Source organism: Kryptolebias marmoratus, linkage group LG8, assembly GCF_001649575.2.
Source record: "Kryptolebias marmoratus isolate JLee-2015 linkage group LG8, ASM164957v2, whole genome shotgun sequence".
Classification (NCBI taxonomy): Eukaryota; Metazoa; Chordata; class Actinopteri; order Cyprinodontiformes; family Rivulidae; genus Kryptolebias; species Kryptolebias marmoratus.
Genome location: NC_051437.1, coordinates 16,963,797 through 16,983,957, shown reverse-complemented (window position 1 = coordinate 16,983,957; position 20,161 = coordinate 16,963,797). Strand labels below are relative to the sequence as shown.

General features: G+C 39.8%; 1 protein-coding gene across 1 annotated transcript; it reads left to right on the top strand.

Moving 5' to 3' along the window:
• The first annotated feature begins 5,657 nt into the window (after window positions 1-5,657).
• Window positions 5,658-11,383, top strand: hoxc1a (homeobox C1a). Its single transcript, XM_017415049.3, has 2 exons — window positions 5,658-6,336; window positions 10,282-11,383. Exons 1-2 carry the CDS (start codon window positions 5,784-5,786, stop codon window positions 10,653-10,655), a joined length of 927 nt encoding a protein of 308 aa, XP_017270538.1. The 5' UTR covers window positions 5,658-5,783; the 3' UTR covers window positions 10,656-11,383.
• The last annotated feature ends 8,778 nt before the right edge of the window (window positions 11,384-20,161 follow it).

Genomic DNA, 20,161 nt, shown 5'->3' with positions numbered 1-20,161 from the left:
ACAGCAAGTGTGGGGTCTTAAGAATATTTCCAGTACACACACACGAAAAATACATAAATAAATAAATTGCTTAAAGCGTAATAATTGTAATAAAATATAAAAATAGAGGTCATAAATTGATTAAAAAATACTTTTATAGTTGTTTAGGATGTCATTGCATCCCTGTTTTTTGGTTTATAGCAAGGTTTGTACACTTCAACCACAATAGTTGGAGTTTCAAGTCTTTACTTTGCGGGTCGTAAGCTGAAAAGTTTGGAAACCACTGGTTTTATTTTTTTCTTTGTGTGTTAATTCCCAATTCTCTGGGCTTTTGTTTGCCTTAATGTTTAATTTATTTTTTATAACAGCATATATATATTTTGACTACATTCAGATGTATGCAGTACACCAGTGTGTTGAAATTGCAATATGATCTAATAAACCAATCCTCATTAATGATGTTCGGAATTTTATTTACTCTTTTAGGCCTGAAGTGCTCGTTTATTATTCTTTCTCCAAACAGGAAGACTGAATATTAGAAACACCTTTCAAAATAATATTATTAAGATCTGCACAAATGATAGCTTCTAAAATAAAGATTAGAAGTTGATTCAACATCTACTGAACCAGTTCCAACGCAAGTAAATATATAAGATTCATTAAAGAAGGATTTATTGCTCTGTTATATTAGGCTGCATCAGTTACCCCTATTGTATCTAATAAACTGGCAGTTGAGTACACATTTGCTCATACAAACATATTATTTAAAAAGTAAAATGTGAAATTTGTAGCTTTTTTGGAGTAATAATTCCTCTTTATAGTCCTATAAATGTTTTATCACCTTCATCAACGGCTCAGCAAGCAGCACCTGGAAGAGTTACCTCTTAAACCTGTTCTACATATTGGATATATTGGATTTAGATAAAGGAAAAAACAAGTCTTTTTGGAAATAAAAGTTTGATGAGCTTTACAAATCGTATTGTTATTGTTATTCATGAAACACATGGGGTTTCTGGGGACACAGAGGAGGCAGCGCTAATTACAAACAAACTTAAACACAAGGCATTGCACAAACACCTCTTTCTTATACTGGCTACATTAATAATCTTAACTGAATCTCTGGTGTTCAAGTGGTTATTTTACTGAGATGTTATTTATTAAACCCAGGCTGCGCTGCTGAACATTAACTTTACTTTAACAGTTTCCAAAGAGACCAGAAATGACAGGCTCGTGGATTAAATGATGCACAAAAATCACTCCTTAAACAATCTGTTCTGGGTTTAACCATTGAGTATCCATCATACAGTCTCAGTTCTAAGCAGGAACAAGCCAACGTGGATTAGTTGTTATTTTATATAAACAGGATGAGGCCTTAAAGCTTCCTAATAACGTATTAAACAAATATTTTAATGCTATAAATTTGTTTGGGACTTTTTTTGTGTTCCAGATTGTCTCTCTTAAATCTCAGCATAGGTTTGATGATTTATTAAGTGTCTTTCTTTTTTAAATCAGCCATTTGTTATTAACCATGATTAGTATGCACAGTCGACTGCTGATCTGCATTGTGAACAAGCAGGGGATGTTTAAGCAAGAAGAAGAATATTAAAAACAACTCCTTCTTTTTCCCTGCAGCTAAAACAGTGCTGCATGAGGGAGAATATTACAGAGCGAGTTGCAGTGATGAACATTTCCTCCTGTTTCATGTTTAACCCTGCTCATTTCCCACAGTAAGAACTCCGGAAACACACAAGTGTGCCGAGCAGCTTGGGGGGAAGATGACTGATGGCTTGTTGTCATGATGTTTGGGATTCTGCCGACTCCAAGCCTTTCGGCTCACTGAAGCCGTGCAGCGCCGGAGCACATACTACAGGCTATTGTTGAAAAGTCTTGGTTTTAGACGGTATTGCTTCATTTTCACCCTGTTGAGCCACGTGCACAATGCAGCTATCTGTTAATGCCCCTGACCATTTGCAGATTAGTTGGATTTATGACGACGGTTCATGAACTGTGAAAGATTTGATATTGTTTGATAATGATCCAAAGACAATTATTGGAATTTCCTGCTGTGAGTGGATTAATTTGTTTGCTTTGTTTGGTTTTCTTACGGTATTCCATGGGTTGTGTGTGGGCTAAGCTAACACTCACATTTGACACCACTATATTTCAAAAAATGTCAATATTTGAAAAGCAGCTGACATGCCCTATCAATCACACCCTTCAATCGGTCAATGTGCTTCGTTTCTGTCTGCTCTGACCCTGTCTCTTCATTTCCCCGTGCCTCTTTGTCCCTCCGCTTTATTACAGCTCCATCACAATACCTGATGAGCCCGCGCCCCATAAAGCAGGCATTATTGGCTGTCATCCTCCCCTCTTAGCAGCAGTTACCTGGCCGGCAGGTGGTGGCAGTTGTCTGTCAGAGGTGGTCAGTTCTTGTGAGGGTCAAAAGCTGACACATAATGAGGCAGGACAGTGTTGCAGGACTGGGAAGTGGGGGAGTGCGGGGGGTGTGGGGAGTCTGTGTCAACAGTGGCCATAGCGTTGTGTCAGCGTTGGCAGGATGAGGGTTCAGTCCAAGCAGAAGAGGTAATCCAAGCCACGCTGATCCCAGGACCTTGACTGCCTATTGACACACATCAGAGCATGGAGGCAAAACAAATTAGCATCAGTCAATATTCTGTCCCTCCTCCAGCATCATGACACAGCCTCCCAGAGCTGCCATGTTTACCCTCCACCTGCTGTCAAAACAACTGAGAGCATCAGGATGAGGAATGCTTCTTGAGTTTCAACAGGAAGCTGTAGTCTATACATTTACATTAAAGTTATATATATATAAACCTTAACTAAAATGTGCTGATTGTTTTTACTGTTTTTGCTCGTTTTGTGTGTTTGTTTGTCTGTTTTTTTTACCAAATTATCCCATGAACCAATAGATGGGTTATGATGAAACTCTCAGAACATATTCATTGGATTTACATGTACATTACCTTATGGAGTCAACCCCATTAAAGATAGCCACAACATTAATAACCTTGGCAAACACAAAAATCTCTACTAATCAGACAATTTTACAGATACTGAGCTTGAATTTGGTGTAGTAGTAGTAGCTGAGACTCTTCCTTAACACACACACACACAATGAGTGCTAATTGCACAAGATCTGTTTTTACAACTTTAACATTGGAGTCAGTTCTGCCTGTCTGTTAGCAAAATATCTCACAAACCTGTGGATGGATTTTAATGAAATGCTTAAAAAGTCATCATTAAATGGAGATCTACAGCAGATTAACATTTGGAATCAAGATGGACACCACAGCTAATCCAATTTAGCCTGCCCAAAATAGTTTTACAGATATTGAGCTTAGAATTGGTGTCTTAGCACACATTCCCAGAGCCTGATACATTGTGCAATAATTTGCTTAATATTTTGGTATTAACTGTTGGAGTCAACCTTGTCTGCCTGTTAGCAAAATATCTCTTGAACCAAAGAACAGATTTTAATAAAACTCTCTGACAGCAACAAATGAATGCACATTTACAACTCATTACCTTTTGAAGTCAGCCAAATTCAAGATGGCCGTCACAGCTAATCGACATTAGCCAGCACAAAATGGCTGTAAGTCAAACATATTCACAGATACTGAGCTCATTTTGTTGTGATAGTAGCCGAGAGTCACCCTCAACACGTCTTTGAAGCGCTAGCGGATCACGCGAGATCTGGCACGAGAGAGCGCATAAAATCATTTACAAAGTTTGACCAAAGAGGCTACAGCTCTGTCTCTTCTCTTCCTAAGATGATTTAAGTTGAAAACTCTGGCATGAAAGGCCGCGGGCGATAAGCATTCCTTGAAGAAATGCCTGGCTTTTCTTTCAATATTTGATACTCAAACTCACAGATTGTCTCATAAGATAAAAAAAACTTGGTATTTTAAATATAATTTGAATGAGTCTAACCGAATAAGGCTGCTGCCTTTTTTTATTTAATTTGCAAGTAAAAAAAAAACTGAGATTGCTCACTCCTGTTTTTTCCCCCTCTCTATTCTTCCACTTTCCCCCCCTTTTTTGCAGCCTCCTCCCGCCCCTTCCTCCCTCTGCTGAAAGCCATTACAGAAATACAATTTCTAATACCTCCGCACAGGTCTTCGATCGACTGCAAACAAATTTATATTCAGGCGGTAAACAGAAAGCTGCAGAGATTTATTTATTGAGTGCGGAGGAGAGAAACAAGGCAGCGCGTGAACCCTGGGTAACCTCCGAGCTGACATGAAGATGGATCCGTGCACCATGCAAATGCATGGAGAGAAGGGATATATTGCACTCAGTCATTCAGCACATCGCTGCCTGTAGAATCCCATTAACTCCCACAGCTGGGACCATATTTCTGGGTTGTACCAATGCAGTTAGAAGTTGTTCATTACGCTGAATTATTTTCTAATTACTACAAACTTAAAAGGTACAGAAAATATTATTGAGATAAAACGAACCGAACCGTTTGAGGTCTGGGTTTTGGCCTTAATTAAATGTAGCAGGATGTTAATTAAAATAACTTGCGTTATTATTATTATTATTATTATTATTATTATTATTATTATTATTATTATTATTATTATTATTATTATTATTATTATTATTATTATTTAAAAATATTTAACTATATATCACATATGTAGTTTACCTTGGAATGCAGAGACAAAAAATATATTGCTCTCAAATTAGAAATAGGTCGTGAGTAATACAGTATATTTATTACTCAATCAACAACATTAAAAGGTTAAAGTAATTTAATTTATTTATTTTATTTTATTGCCTTGAGAACATCTCATTATTCCGGATTTAAAGTGAAATGAGTAAAAGGGTTTGTAAGAAATGAACACAACCAGTACATCATTAGGTTTTTATTAATTCAAATTATTTACAGCCGCGTGAATGTAGGTCAGACTTCTGCTGCTCTGTGGAGCTCCTTCATGTTTTCAGTTTGGCTTTGGATGGGAAACTACTAGGCTGCTGGCTCTTTTTTTTTTTTTTTTTTAACCATCAAGTGGAAGTGGCGCTTGTTTTTCCTTTTTCCTTTACTGTTTGTACATTATTGATTCATTCCTGACTGCACATAAAACTGACACGACTAAAAACACATTTTAATAGACTCATATTTAAGTGTTCAGTGGGGAAACTGTGGAGCAGAGTTACGCCTAAACATTGCAGGGAGGCTTTATTTCTTTATTTTTATTTATTTAAAATCCAAGCTAATTTCCAATCCGCTGCCACTGAACTTCTAAATACCGTCGGACTCGACCTCTGAACCCATTAAGTGTGCCTTTCACATGACCCGAGCCCTCTGCTAAACGTGGCCTCGGGTTTTTCATGAAGCCGCTGCACATTTACATAATCCATTAACAACATCAGTGTAGGCCTGTATTATGCTAATCTAGTTTTGAAAAGATTTCTTTTCAAAGTTTTTATTGTCCTGAAAAATAATCCTTCAAGGAAAAACTGGCCAAACACAACGGTTGATGACGTCATGGCCTACCTGTCCGGGCAGGTGAGAGGCCCACTGAAGCCAGTAGTTCCCTTAAAATGTGTTCTTTTTTCTCTTTTTCTTTTTTTTTCTTGTTCGGCTCAGTCAGTGTTGTCCTCCCTGATGACAGAGATGTCCAGCTATTGGCCGAGACCAGGAGGGCACGTCATCTCCATCAATCAGGGGACCGCTGCGCGTCCTCTGAGGAATGTCGTCCGGCCGCCTGACCATGCGTTGCAGGACGCATGAGAGGCCGGGCATAAAGTGCACTCCCGTCCAATGATTATGCAGGATGGTGGTGGTAGTGGGGGGGGGAAAGGTGATAATGACTTCCTATCATGAGTTAACGGCCGAAGGGGAGACCAGCCCTCTGCTCACTGACTCCTGCAGAGCAGAGGAGGTCAGAAACCTGGACCTGCTGGGCGCTGGCACGACTCATCCTGAACTCTGTGGTCCTCAAGAGGAGGAAACGCTGGAAGTGGACGCTGCCTCTGGATTTTATTCTCCGTATCTGACTCTGTGCACCCATTTGGATAGCCCTCCTCTTCCTCCTCCTCCTCCTCCTCCACCGCAGTGTGAGCCTCTCGGGGGCTTCTCCACGCCGGCCTCGTCCCGCGTCCCCTGGCGGTGCAGGGCGCAGGGCTCTCCAGGACGCGGAGATTCGAACAACAACAACAAGGAGCCACAACAATTCCCTTTGGAGCCACATGGAGAGGAAATCCACAACTCTCTGAACAATGATCCCAAATTTCACTTTCCTGTGGAAAACTCGGACTGTAAGGGAGCTGAAGGGAGGAAGAAAACTTTTGAGTGGATGAGAGTGAAAAGGAGTCAGCATCGGGCGGGTAGGTTGTTTTTATTCTGATTCTTCTTCTATTTTTGGAGAATTTAATGAACTCGAGAAGAGAAGATCATCTTCAAGCACACATATTTAAAAAAATCTATCAGTACAAATTTAATTTAAAAGTTTTAATAACTTTTACTCATGACTGGCAAAGTTTGTTAGAAGTTTTCCACTCGAGGGAGGGGGGAAAAAACGGAGGAGAAAATAGCTGACGTGCTTTGTGCGTCACGGAGAACATTTTGCTTCTGTCATCAATAAAGAAAATACAATTAAAAAAGCAAAAACGCTTAAACAAAAAAAAGAAATACTCCAAAAATCAACATTTGACTCACAGTAATAACTGTTTAACCATTGACACATTTGCATATGCACATTACCAGTCAGTTACTGTATTTCCATGTCATGTTATTTGACCTTTTTGCTCCACCTACTGTTCCAAGGCACTGTTACAGAGAGGGAGGGTGAGGTTTCTGTGAGAAAGGCCTGCTCAGTCTCAGCGCACATCCAACCCACGAGGAGAGATCAATTATTTACCTTTGCTCTTACTAACCAGCAGACTTTGAATAATGCAACAGACCACTGCCTGTCCAGACTCACAGGAAGTTGAGTAAAACTTACTCTGGTAAGCTGGACTGCTCCCCAGGTATTGATTAGTTGTCTGTTTGTAATGAAAGCCCTTGTGTATTGATTTCAGTTTGAAGCACCTTTACATGTGTCCACCTTTTTAACATAATTGCTGTCACAGATCATCATTTCACTGACTGATGAGTTCTGGGCAGAGAGCCTAGAAGAATACAAATCCCAGGCTTAAAAAAAAAAAATTCAAATCGGCTGCTAATGTGGAAAAATGCCTGTCAGTTCTCAATTTTATGTGAGTTAAGTGTCTCATCTGTCTTTCTCTCCATCAAAAATGTCTGTTCTTGGGTCTTGTATTTTTTGATTTTTCTAGATGGAATAGTTACATCAGTGGTGGTCTATGTGTGTGCTGTGAGGAGGCTGCTGACCCCAATGTTCAGTGATGCAACTTTCCCACGATCTGTTTGGGACAAAAGCTCCTCTGGAAGAGATGCAGAACAAAGCAAATAAACTGCTAGGAACAGATTTGATTTATTAAATAAAATTGTTCCTTTTTGTCATCTGTTTTCATGCCCCAAATTCACATTATAAGAAAATAATAAACAAAACTGTATTAAGACTGCAAAATTACATATTCTGAATTCCCATTCACTCTTATGCATAATCGTTTCTTTGCTTTTAGTGTTGAAAATATGACTCAAACACCATTAATTTGTCATGCAAATAAGAAAACCGTCTGTTTATGTCCGTGCATGTTAAAATGTTTAATCAACGGTTACAACCCTGACGCTGCCAGAGTGAAAGAATGTTGCAGCCACACCTTCGTTTGATCTAAAAGTCACTTTACCCATCAGAGGCATTAGCCGCTCATCTGATCCAAATCCGTGCACTTGAAAAACCTATTTGCTCCCACCCGCCCACATAAAAGGAGGCTCGTCCTCGCTGCTTTGTTAGTGTCTCTGTAACCTCTTTCTGCATCTCTCTGAAGGAGATCATCTGTAGGAGTAACTCATTAGCGCCACTGTGTAACTTGTAAAAGAATCATTAGTGGAAGTGCGCTTTCCTCTCGAGGTTGTATTGGTTTTGGCACAAAACAAAAGTCCATGCATACATTCTTTCGTGCTGAAAGGCCTCCACAGACCTGCTGTAACCTGATCTCCCAGCTTAGTGTATATACTCCCTGTGCGTCATTCTTCAATTATGCTTTGACAGCACCTGAATTACTGTGGGCTGGATGCCCAGATGACTGAGGCAATGTGTATTGATCTATCCCTTTTCCTCTTCCCTCTCCTCAGCTCGGAAGGCCCTTCTATTCTCTCTGCTGCCTGGCTATTTTTAAGCATGCAAGTCATTCCTCAAATATTTAGTTTGATTCTTTTATGCCCTCTGGCTGGCATCAATTCTATTATCTTTGCAGCCATTAATCAGAACGTGCATGTGATTTTCACTCCTGGAAGCGGAGGCTCTTAATTACGCACAGCTTCTATGTTTTGGTCCCTCCTATACACTGGCTTCTAAATGCTCGGGCTTAGTTACCTTCACATTAATATTTTTTAAGACACAGATGTTGACATTTATCCTATAACTGACCTTTCCATCTGCTATGCTTTTTCCTCCAAGTGGCTGGAGGCCTGTTAACCTTCCTTTCAATGAATTGGAGGAATAGCTCCACACCTGGCTCCATTATGCAGCAGCAGCAGCAGCACATTTTCTCAGAGGCAAACGACAAGCCACAATGTCAGCAATGAAAAATCAAGATATAGCTGCAGTCCCTGTCATTCATTGCACATAAGTAGCACAGATGATACTTTAATGTGTAACCCAGAAACCTCAGAGGACAAAAATGGGGGGACATTTGTCATTATGTAGTGTTTTGAGAGGATTTGTAAACTGTTAAACTGTCATTGGCATAGAAAGACCCAAAGGCAAATAACAAATGATTCAGATGAACACAGTTAATGGACTGTTAATGCTAAAAAGTTGTTGTGAATCACCAAACATTTCCCAGACTACTTTCCGTGTAGCACTAGCTTGCAGTGTAGCAAGCGACAACATAATACAACCATGAAATAAATGTGTCTATTTAAAGTTTTGCTGTTTTTTATGACTTTATTTGCATTGCTTTAGACTGCACACACGTGTTCCTGGTTTTGTGTCCAGATAACAATCAGCGATGATTTATCAGTCTGTTTAACAACCCCAGAAAGCTTGTGCGATGTGCCCCACAGGCTCTTGCTAAAGTTGACTTTCCTCTGAAATACATCTTTGTTACACAGACAGAAATATGGCTCAGGAGTAAAAACAAACTGGCTCTGGGCCAGCTGCTACAAGTCAGTTTTAATAACTGTTGAATGTTTGAATACATGTATCAATTAAACATTTGATTTATTAAATCTACACTGCAAATCCCAACAGCACAGCTTAATAAAAATAATTATAACTCAAATATTCAGAAAACAACAGGAGTTGCTTAATTCCACAAATAAGCTGTACTCAAAATATATGTTTTGAAAAATTAACTCATCTGTTTTATGATGCTTAAATTTTTTGAGGTTTTTGAGTTCTGATGCCCTAGAACAAATTTGTGATTTGGACTTCTTTGATCTGACTTGAATCATGTACTGATGCAAAGTTGTAAACCATCTTTGTTTGCGGTTATAGAAATATCAGGTTGGGCTCTAATAAATCAGTAAATCTGAGCAAATCATTTTAATGTTACTGTAAAAAGATTTTAGTTTAATTTTAACAACTCCAAAAACCTGAAAAATAGCTAATTATGGAATATATATATAAAACACAAAATCTGAGCGAAGTTTTAAATTGTCTCAACTTGAATGAAGGGGGATTATATCAACGGAGGAAAGCCAAGTATAACTTAAATGATAGTATTTAGGAAAAGGAGAAATGTTTAAGTTATTGTTATTCAATTTATAACTGAAATGACTGAGTGGAGTTAAGTTTTTGTCAACTTGTTCATACAAGTTAAATGACTCGAGCTGGTTTTATTTAAATTAAATGTTTATGTACACTTTGACTGTTTGAGTGAATAAACTTAAACGACTCAGGACAATCAATCATTTGAATTGAATGAACATATTGGGTTTTACAGTGAATATCAGTCAACTTGCAATACCCTTAGAGCTGAAGCTAATTTTATTATTATTTATTTACTTGTTGAGAATATACTAAATTGAAATTCGCTTTTTTAGCTTCTCTTTACTTTGGGGTAAATGCTGTTTTCATTTATACATATAGCTCTGTATGTATCTTTTTCAGGATTTTAGTGTGTAATAGTGAAGTTGGATGAGCTTTTTTCTTTTTTTCTTTGATTAGCATTGCTGATTGCTGTCTTTCTGCTCTCTCTTCCCAGCCAGGACGCACGTGACCTCTGGCTTCAGCGTCGTCGCCTCGCAACTCGGTGATCTCGGCTTCTGCTCGGAGGGCCGCCATCACGCCGGGGCCGGGCCCCTCAGGACCAGCTACAGCACCAGGCAGCTGACCGAGCTGGAGAAGGAGTTCCACTTCAGCAAGTACCTGACTCGGGCCAGGCGCGTGGAGGTCGCCCGCGCGCTGCAACTCAGCGAGACGCAGGTGAAAGTCTGGTTCCAGAACAGACGCATGAAGCAGAAGAAGCTGCAGAGGGACGGGCTGCTCTCGGACCCGCGGCCCTCGGCAGCGGAGGACCCCCACTCCACCCTTCCACCCCCCCACCAGGGGCCTCTCCTCAAGCACCTGAGCTCCTGAGCTGCACCGAAGCGTAAAGACAAGCCGTGGCGCAGTGGCTGCATGCAGATGTTTTGATTCGTCTTTGCATTGGTCTCAATCAGGCTTCACCTTTATTTGTTTACCACGATGGATGCTGCTCCCGAGATGCGCCGTGGCAGCTTTTCTCCACGCAGGAGCGGCTCGGGACGATTTGTCATCCTGCCCGGCTTCAGACTGGCGCTCTGATTTGAATATTAAAATCCGTGTCATGTCATTGCGCTCCAGCCTTCGCAATGTAAACGAAGAAACAAACTTATCTAATTGACCATAAAAGCCCTGGAAGGTTATTTGGTTATTTTGGACGATTTATCAGGAACTCGTCGTACTTGCATATTTATTCCAGTTTAAATGTTTAAATTACGCAAATTATATTCTTTATTTAAGGTTTGATGTCAAGGTTGTTGTTGTTTTCGAAACAGGCAGAGGATAAATTTGACTATTTTTTCTGCCTTTTTAGCATCAAAATATTGCATAAAACTAAACTGCCAAAAAAAACTGGATGAAATTGTTTGGGTTTTTTCCCTGTCCATTTTATCTGCACGTGCACTTGTTATGTTTGCAGGTAGCTGTCAGAATAATTCAGTTCAATTTTATTTTGTGTGTGTGTGTGTGTGTGAGTGTGTTTATGAAAGAGGAAGAGCGTACTTTCCCGTTTGTCTGGTTTTAATGTTTTCATTAGATGAAAGATTAAAAAAAGAAAAAAAAACCGTCATTGAAGGAGAGATTTATTGACCACACGTATCAGAGTATTGATCCGTGGTGATCCATCCATCTGAGGCAGAAATCTGGGAGCATTTGCACGCATCTGTAACTGTTAATGGAACGCGGAAACATCCCGATCGGGAGTTGTTTCATGGTTTTTATGACCTCCTTATAAATGCATCAGAAAAAAAAGATAATTCGGCTCTAATATAACTCGTGAACAGACAATAAAAAATAGATGTCTGTGATGTTTTGCAGATCGTCCAATAAACTGCGTGGCCCCTTCAGTTCCAGCAGCTGCATATATCCTCCTCCCTGATTCACATCTCATTTCAGATAAAGTAAATGATTGTAAACACGCTTCTTAAACACTGTTATGTTCCCCGATATAACAATGTGTTTCTTTCATGTTAATGTCCTTTATAATCCCAAGCTAAGGGCCATCATCCACCTTAGGTTTTTTTTTTCAAGGCCATATTTTTGATTAGCTTTCAGTTACATTCAGTGTTTTTTCTTCTAAACTCAAAAATGATTCACAACAGACCCATCAAATAATTTGAAAAAAACTAGAGTAAAAGTAAATACAAAAAGGTGTGGGTTTAAGTCTTCAGCAAGCACCCCTGGTAGAATTTAAGGTGCAAATGAGGAGATTCTGATGATACTTGGACAGATTCAGCTCTGCAGGGCAAAAGAGTGGACAAGGCCAAGCTAATATATGCAGTTACACCAGAGTTCAACTCTCACCTCCTGACCCTTGTCTTGCCTCGGGACAACGATGACCCGGTCAGTGGTTTCACAGAGAAAGATGCTCCATTGATTCAGGCGACCTCCAAGTCTGAGATTTTTCTTTCATTCATTTTCTCTCTCTTTTTTTTTTCAACAAGCAACTCCCAGCCCTTTTGTTCTGGTGTGCTGCTCTCCCTGTCCACACAACAATATTTCATCCAGCTGAATAGCACAAAGACTGGGCCATACGATAATTGTTCATATTATAATTCCATACCAGGGCAGAGAAAGAGTTTTTTTGTTCCTGCACCCAGAATTAGGTTATTTTTTGACATAGCTCTTATTTTATTAAGCCCAAAAAAATGTGGTTCACTTTATAAACTGGATAAAATAGTCTTTTTATGCAGCAGGTTTTTGAATATAAAACTGGGCTATTTTTAAAAACAAAGTTAAAAAAAAAAACTTGAATTCTAAATATAATTTAATGTCAGAGGCTGCAGAAATGAACAATTCACAGCAGCTATGCTTTCAGCTTTTGTGTTTAACTCATGTTCGCCTGAAAAATGTAATGAACAAACTTTAATCTTCTAAAAATGTTTCGGCAGTAATAAGTAAGAATGAGACAAGAACAACCTAAAGGAAAGGACATAAAACAAATCTTTAATTAATTGGAACGACATGCAAGGAAAGTTTCACTTAATTTATATCCAATTTGCATTTAAGTAAAACACATACTATTAAGACTGACTTTTCTAAGCAAAACAGGACTAAGTGGAATTTTTAACAAATCCAACTAAATTGTCCGTCTTTTAGTTGTTAAGGTCACAAGGAGTACAGCGATGGTGAAGATGACATTAGTAATTTAATGCTAATAATAATAAATTAGTTTCTTAATATGTCCACTGTTTTTACTGAGAAGTATGTGAGGTCCTTATTAGACACACTTTCATTTAAATTCAAACTTACTTTATCATAGTTTTAATTGATTACCTCAGAAATATACAAACATGAAACCTATAAAAACAAGTTATTTCATGAGGTGAGAGGAGACGTTGCTCCACAAAGTGAGAGTGAAAAGATAAGTTGATTTATTTTGGGTGAATTATCACTCTCATTTTGTTTCCCTGGCAGCTTCAACATTTGCGTCTCAGTTGACGAGAGCAGATTGGCATTGTGTGCGCCAACTTGACATTTAGTTCAAAAGCACGAGTCTGATGAATTTCTGATGCCCTCCCAAAGATGTGCGAGACTGACGGCTGTGCTGAACGTAGACTTAGACACACACACACACAAAAAGCACTCAAAAAGTAAAAGTAAAGATCAGAAAAAAATCAGATCAAAAGCAAAGTGGGTAGAAACAAGTTTTTACATTAATAACTTAATTATTCCTCTTTCCCTTTCTTTAAAGCCATACTTTCCAGGGATGAAATCTACTCCAGAAATCTATTTGTTCACCTCATTCTTTTTAATCAACAAGAAGCACATGAATAATTAAATGATTATCATTACTTATAAAAAATAAAGCGGCTGCTGCTTCATCTTGTTTTGATAAAACTCTCCTGAACACTCAACTGAGACATCAAAGTATAGCCGGTGATGTATTAGTGCGTGATGAATGAGTCTATTGACAGCCTCCATTTCTTTCTGTATCTTGTTGCAAGTTAGCTGATGTGGGCAGCTGGTATAATTCTCCAGAGGAGAGCTGTGTGGCATGAGCAATGAGCCAACATATGTGCCTTACAGAATATCCTGCAGTACATTTTAAATGAACACATATAAGTTTCTGAGCTCATTTTAATTAATGCTAAGTTGACCTAAAATTAACTTAATGCATAATATGCATGTAATCTCCTCACCGGAGCTCAGGGGAGTAAAATCAATTGATCACTTGAAGCCGTTTCTAACTTAATATGAAACACTTACAGATCGCTCGGTTGTTGTTCGAACCATAGATCATTTGAATACTCTCCTTTTTTTAGTTTCTCTGCTTGTCTGATTTTACTGTTTTTCTTCATTTGCAAGGACTTTCATGCACTATTAGTCTTTTTGATCGGTCTCTTGCACGTATTTGACTAGCAAACAATTTGTACATCAAGAAAGTTGAAATGAAGTGCACCTGTCTGTGTGAGTGGATGCTCTGTGTACAATTACACAAATATGTGTTTTGTTTCCAAGGTGCTGCTAATAAAGCACTCAAAAGGGATACAAAGCACCTATTTGAATAATTGTGCACACACATGCACATGCACACGTGCGTGCAAGCACACACACAAAGCCCATACATAACACGTTCTGGCAGAGCTGCGTTCAACAACATGCACACCAGTCCGGTCTTTGCCTCCCCTCCAGCTCCACTCCAGGGAGCAGATGTTTGGGGACAGCTTACAGCCTCAGCGAATTTCTGTGTACACAGCAAACAGCAGCACTCAGCACTTCTGGCTGCAAAGGGAAATTTGCTCTCGTGGGGGCGTGTGTGTGTGCGGGGATGTTGGGGTGGGGCTTTTGAGTCAGAGGAAGGTATCATGAGGATGGGAGGAGAGGGAGGGGAAACAGAGTGAGAAGGAGGGTGCACACAGAGGTGAAATTGTGTCAAGGTTGTAAGTGCCTTGTGTTGGGAGGAAATCTGCATTTCCTGAGAGCTCGGTTGCTGTGTGTCGGAATGGCACAGCAGAGCATCATGTGCAGCACATATGGTGTGACATTATGAAGCTTCAGGAAGCTCAAAGGTGGCCCTGCTACATATCTGTGTCTACATGACCTCTGCTGTGTAGCTTTGTCTTCTGACTAGTTGGGATTGACCTTTGAAATGTTGCACACAAGCATAATTTGGATGGAGGAAAAAAAAAGGTGAAACAATGCAACAAGCCCCTTTCTGAGTTTGCTGATATTGCAGCTGAGACAACAGATATAAGACCAAAACTGGGCAAGACCTTAATAGCATTGGCCTTACTGTGCTGCCTGGACCCTCTTTAATTGTGCACACTGTACCGAAAGAAAAATGCATTCACTGTGTATAAAATCGTCCATCTTTTCTCTCCCAGTTAGTTCACAGTGCAGCTTTTGCACATTTGCTCAATAGGATGCCTCACACAGAGTTATGTAAATAGGCTGAAACATACACATACGGTCTTATTTCCAACATGTGTGCAAGAACACACATTTTGACCCCTCGTCAGTGTATTATGAGCCCTAAACAAACCGTCATAAATGAGCCCTGCGATGCTTATTTGTCTGAAAGAAGGCAACCCCCTACTCCTCTGCCCCTGGGGTGAGGTTGCCATAGTGACAGATTCACAGACATATGGAGGGAAAAGGAGAAGGGGAGCTGCTCGGAAGGGGTGGGGCTGAAGGGGTGAGCTGGGGGAGGGAGGTGCAGAGGAGAAGGGTACCGGTATGAAGGCGCGAGTGGTGTATTTTTCAGATGTAACTTTTTGTTTCATCTGTCAATCTACCCATGACAATCAGTGAGGTAACAGTTTATAAACTTTTCTCAGTGACAGGGCACCATCTTGGCTCCATTTCATGAGAAAGAAAATAGACTTTTTAACAGGCTTCACAGCTCAAAAAAATCACACGTCTGCTATATGAATTATTGAGTTACTGTAATTAATAAAGCTGTATAAATATTTTATGGGTTCGTTGTATACACTAATGGTTGATCAGGATTAAGACAACAAGTACCTGGATGTTTTTCTAACTAACTCATTAGATTCACTTATCAACTTGTCAGCCAAACTGAGACAAAACATGCAAAATTGTGAGGAGAAAATAGGCAAAGCAAAACAAAAATAAAAAAATAAAATGAAAGAGGTGAGTTGGATTTACGCAGTTATCAAGGCTGGCCATGTTGTTATAAAACTACTTTTTCCCCGTCAGCCTTTATATGCAAAGACCAGGTGCTCAATCAAACCTCATACCTACTGTTTTATTTTTCATCTTCACCCCTCCCATTGCTTCTCTGCTCAAACCCTCTTGAGCCACCCTTCTCCTCCTTTTCCTCTCTCCCTGTGTCATCAGTCTTCCCCTCTGCCTCTCCGCCTGCTCTCCAACTGATATGAGAATGTGACCCCTGGGCGCGCAGGGGTCAAGTGATACAAGGTCATTGGCGGGTCATCACTGCTGACTGGCCGACCTCAAAAAAGGACTTCTGGAAGTGGCCAATCAGTTCTTGCTTGCCCCCCCACCCTAAGGCGGATCCCCCCTCTCCCCAGTTCATCAGCAGCCTGTGTCACATGACCAGGGTGAGGCGTCAGAGGGAGGATGATTAATGATGCTTTTAGTACCTGTTTAGAATGAAGCTGTCCACACCACACTGTAATTACCCGCTCCCAGGCGGCAGCTGCCCAACGTAATTGCTTTTTGTTTGTTGACCTGGTTTATTGAGGAGAAGATGGCTTTGGTTGGCTAAGGCAGAGCCATGTACAGTATACAGAGGTGAGGCTATACATACATGTCAGGAATTTAGGTGGCAGAGTGGGGTGAAGATTTATAGAACTTACACAAGACATACACTCAAGCGCACTTAAGTGACACAAGAAACCAAGAAAATTCTGACTTTATACTGCAATAGAAAGTGTTGTCAGATCTGATGCAACCCTTCTGCAAAAGGTCAAAGACAGCCACAGATCTCTTGTGCAGGTTGTGCATTATATTAAAGTACACAAGTGTTTGACATGCACAGTCAAAGGCAATATTTTCTGTCATGCACATATGTCAGCACCATGAATGCAGGAGCTCTGTGTTGCTATGAAAATTCAAAACAAAGTTCAGAAGGTCAGCACCTGATATTGCCCCCTCCCTCTCTCCCCTCTTTGGCTACATGCCTAAAGCAAATATGAAAATTTCAGTACCTGTGGCTCAGCGCCACGAGGACAGTGACAATGAAACTCAGATAAACAGCCTCTTGTTTGACCTATGGAGAGCATAAATTTGCTGCCCATAAATTCTTGAGTGTTTCAGCTCTGTTTGGCGCATTCGTCGTGCCTCTCTCCCAAGACTGAGAGGGGCGAGTGTCGGATATCAGTGCTTCTGTATGAGCAGCTTTCATCCTGCTCCTGGTTCTCACATAACTCAGTCCTGCAGCCTTTATCACCGCCTCATAAATAACTAGGCTATCGCCTGATAATGTCCGCTTAATGCTTAGTCAATAAAGCCCACAGTAAGAGAGGCCTTTTTTTAGCCTCTCTCCTGTACATAAATATAAACATTGGAATAGATTGATGTGATGGGCAGCCTCTTTTCACATTGGGACAAAAAGAGCAGCGTGTGGGCCCAGGAGCTGAGGTGGGCTGCAAGGCTGCAGGTGTTTAGACGAGATAGTGGGCCGTAATGACGGGGTTGTGAGAGAAAGCCTGAGTGGATAGCCTTGACTGATCACCTGTGAAAGACACATGCACTCGTATACACACAAATGATAGCACACAGACGCACACGGGCATAATCATTCACACACCAACACACACACTAATGTCATCATTAGTTAACCCATTGGTGTCGATGTCTGGTGCACAAAAGCTCATCCTCCCTATTTGAAGGGCATTAGATCCATGAGATGAAGAGCAAGTGATCTGCTTTTGTATCTTGTTACATATGCAAAACCAGCCGTGTGCTGCTACCACAAAATTAAAAACAGGGTTGTGAGTTTCATTGTCTTTGCAGGGGACAGTTATCGACGATTCGCAGCAGTCATCAGCCCATTCGATTCCTGTGCAGCACTGAGGGGCAGCTGTAGTCACTGTGATGGGATCAGACTGAGCCTGGAGAGACAGAGGAGACTGACAGGGATGTTCCTGGGCTGAACAAGGGGGCTGATTGTGATCCATGGGTTAGTCAGTGGAGATGCACCTGGGTTTTGAGAACAGCTGGGAGAGACAGGCAGCAACACTGAAGGGGTTCAAACTAAGAAGGATGATATCATCAGTTCAGATTGACATGCATGGTGGGATGATGTTGGCAGTTTGGTTGTTACGTGCTGAAACACATTTCTGTTGAGCAAGGCTAGGACACAGTATAAACAAACAAAAGGAAAAACAAATCTAATAATCTACATTATTTTAGCTAATTTTTGAAATTCGGGCTTGTCGTTTAAAAATTTATCTGGTATTTAATAATTGAAAAACTTGTAAAATCATTTTCAAACTTGAAAGTCAAAAAGCACTTTACATTTCCTCTGAATTAACTTTGAAACAGTGACGCCTAACTAAAGTCCAAGATGTCATGAAAGAGGTATAACAACAGCAATTTTGTCTATGTGCACTGAATATGAAATAAATAAATTGCAGGACTGTTTCTATCTTAGAGGTAATCAAATTCACATAAGGTGCTAGGAGTGAATGACAGTTACTTTATACTGTTACTTCAGAGACACAACCTGCACTGTTAGTGTTAGGAAAACACAATTGTTTGCCTTTTTAAAGATCTTTTCACAAAAAGACCTAAGCATTTCTTTAATTCAAGGCCTAGTGTTGTTTGTTTCCATGTCAGAGTTTTAAAGTAATAATATCATATCTTTAAAAAGAGTTTAAGTTTGAGTTTTTTTGGTCAAATCACAAAAAAAAACATGTGCAATTCACAGGAGAAATAATGACAATCCAATTTTAAAGTGATATGTTTGGATCAAAACTTTAGTTATCGAAAAGGTGTTTTTTACAGAAGCAAATGCAAAAAAAACCTAGAAAACAACAATATTAACAGAATTTTAACCCCAAAACTATTATATACATTATTAATACATGACATGTTAGTCTATATAATACAAATAAATGACAGACCAGTCAACCTTGATGCTTCTAGAAGGACACTTACCTAACTATTGAAATGCTGCTTGTTTTTGTTGCTCGTCCTCCTTTAATATGCTTGGGAGTTTCCACCAGCGCAACAGCTATTTTTCAAGAGAATACAAAGAGATGGGATTATTACAAATGAGCTTGCCTGACTCTGAGTAAGTAATACAATAAACTTATTTGATAAAAACGTTGGCTGTACTTAAATGCATTAAAGCCAGTGTGTCTGCAAAAGCATTCTTGTCATCTAGTGCTCATACCGGACCCCATTTATCAATATTTGCTGCACCGCTTAGCACTACAAGTCTTTGTAACAGCAGAACAAGATATCAAATGTGATGTGCAACATTTGTACTCTCAGAAAGTGTTACATATTTATTGTCTGGAGTATAAATATATAAAAGCTTATAGATGCTAATTTAACAGATTGCAAACTATACATCCAAATAGATATGATTAAATGAAACTACACATACTAACTAGTCATCTAATCACTTAAGATTGTTGCATCTGTAATATAAGGGTGGGAATCTTTAGGCAACACAATTCAGTTTGATTATGATTCAGTGGGCTGCAATGCGATCATAAAACAATTACTGATGCACCTCAAGGCATTCATAATCACCATTCAAACTAAATCCAGAGCATAAAATCTTGCAGACCTAAAGAAATAAAATATTTTGCAAAACACTGCAGTATAAAACAGTTTGTTGGTTTTTGTCTGTTGGAAAGTAGTTGGCAACTCAAAATTGTGACAGAATAGGTGAATTTCTTTTTGCACTCTGACGGAATTCCGAGTTGTTGCGACCAAGTGACCAGTGAGCCACACGGACACACAAAATGTTGGCCTTTTTTTGCATTCACAGTTTAAAATTTTAAGCTGTGCACATTATTTGGTTGCCCACCTCTGCTCACATCATACCATGCTGCAACCATTTCATTACATTCTGGAGACTCCCTCAAAAATGCAATTCACCAACTAGTCTACAACAGTTGCAGGCCAGTAGGACGCTACCTTTAGTATCTCACTACCTTTAGAAGTGGCAGCAACAAGTTTTTCTTCTTGTCTGGGTGGAAATGTGCACACAACTTGCATATTGTGTGACTCTTGTCAATGTAAGTTTTCCCTTTAATTACATAAAAACCAAAATACTTCCAAACACGGGCTTTCAATGCAAAAGGTGCCGTTTTGTATGTAACATCTCTGTTGTGTTGATGCCATTAATGTTGAAGACGCTACGCTTCAGAGTTCTGCCTTCTTCGGGGTGTTGCAGG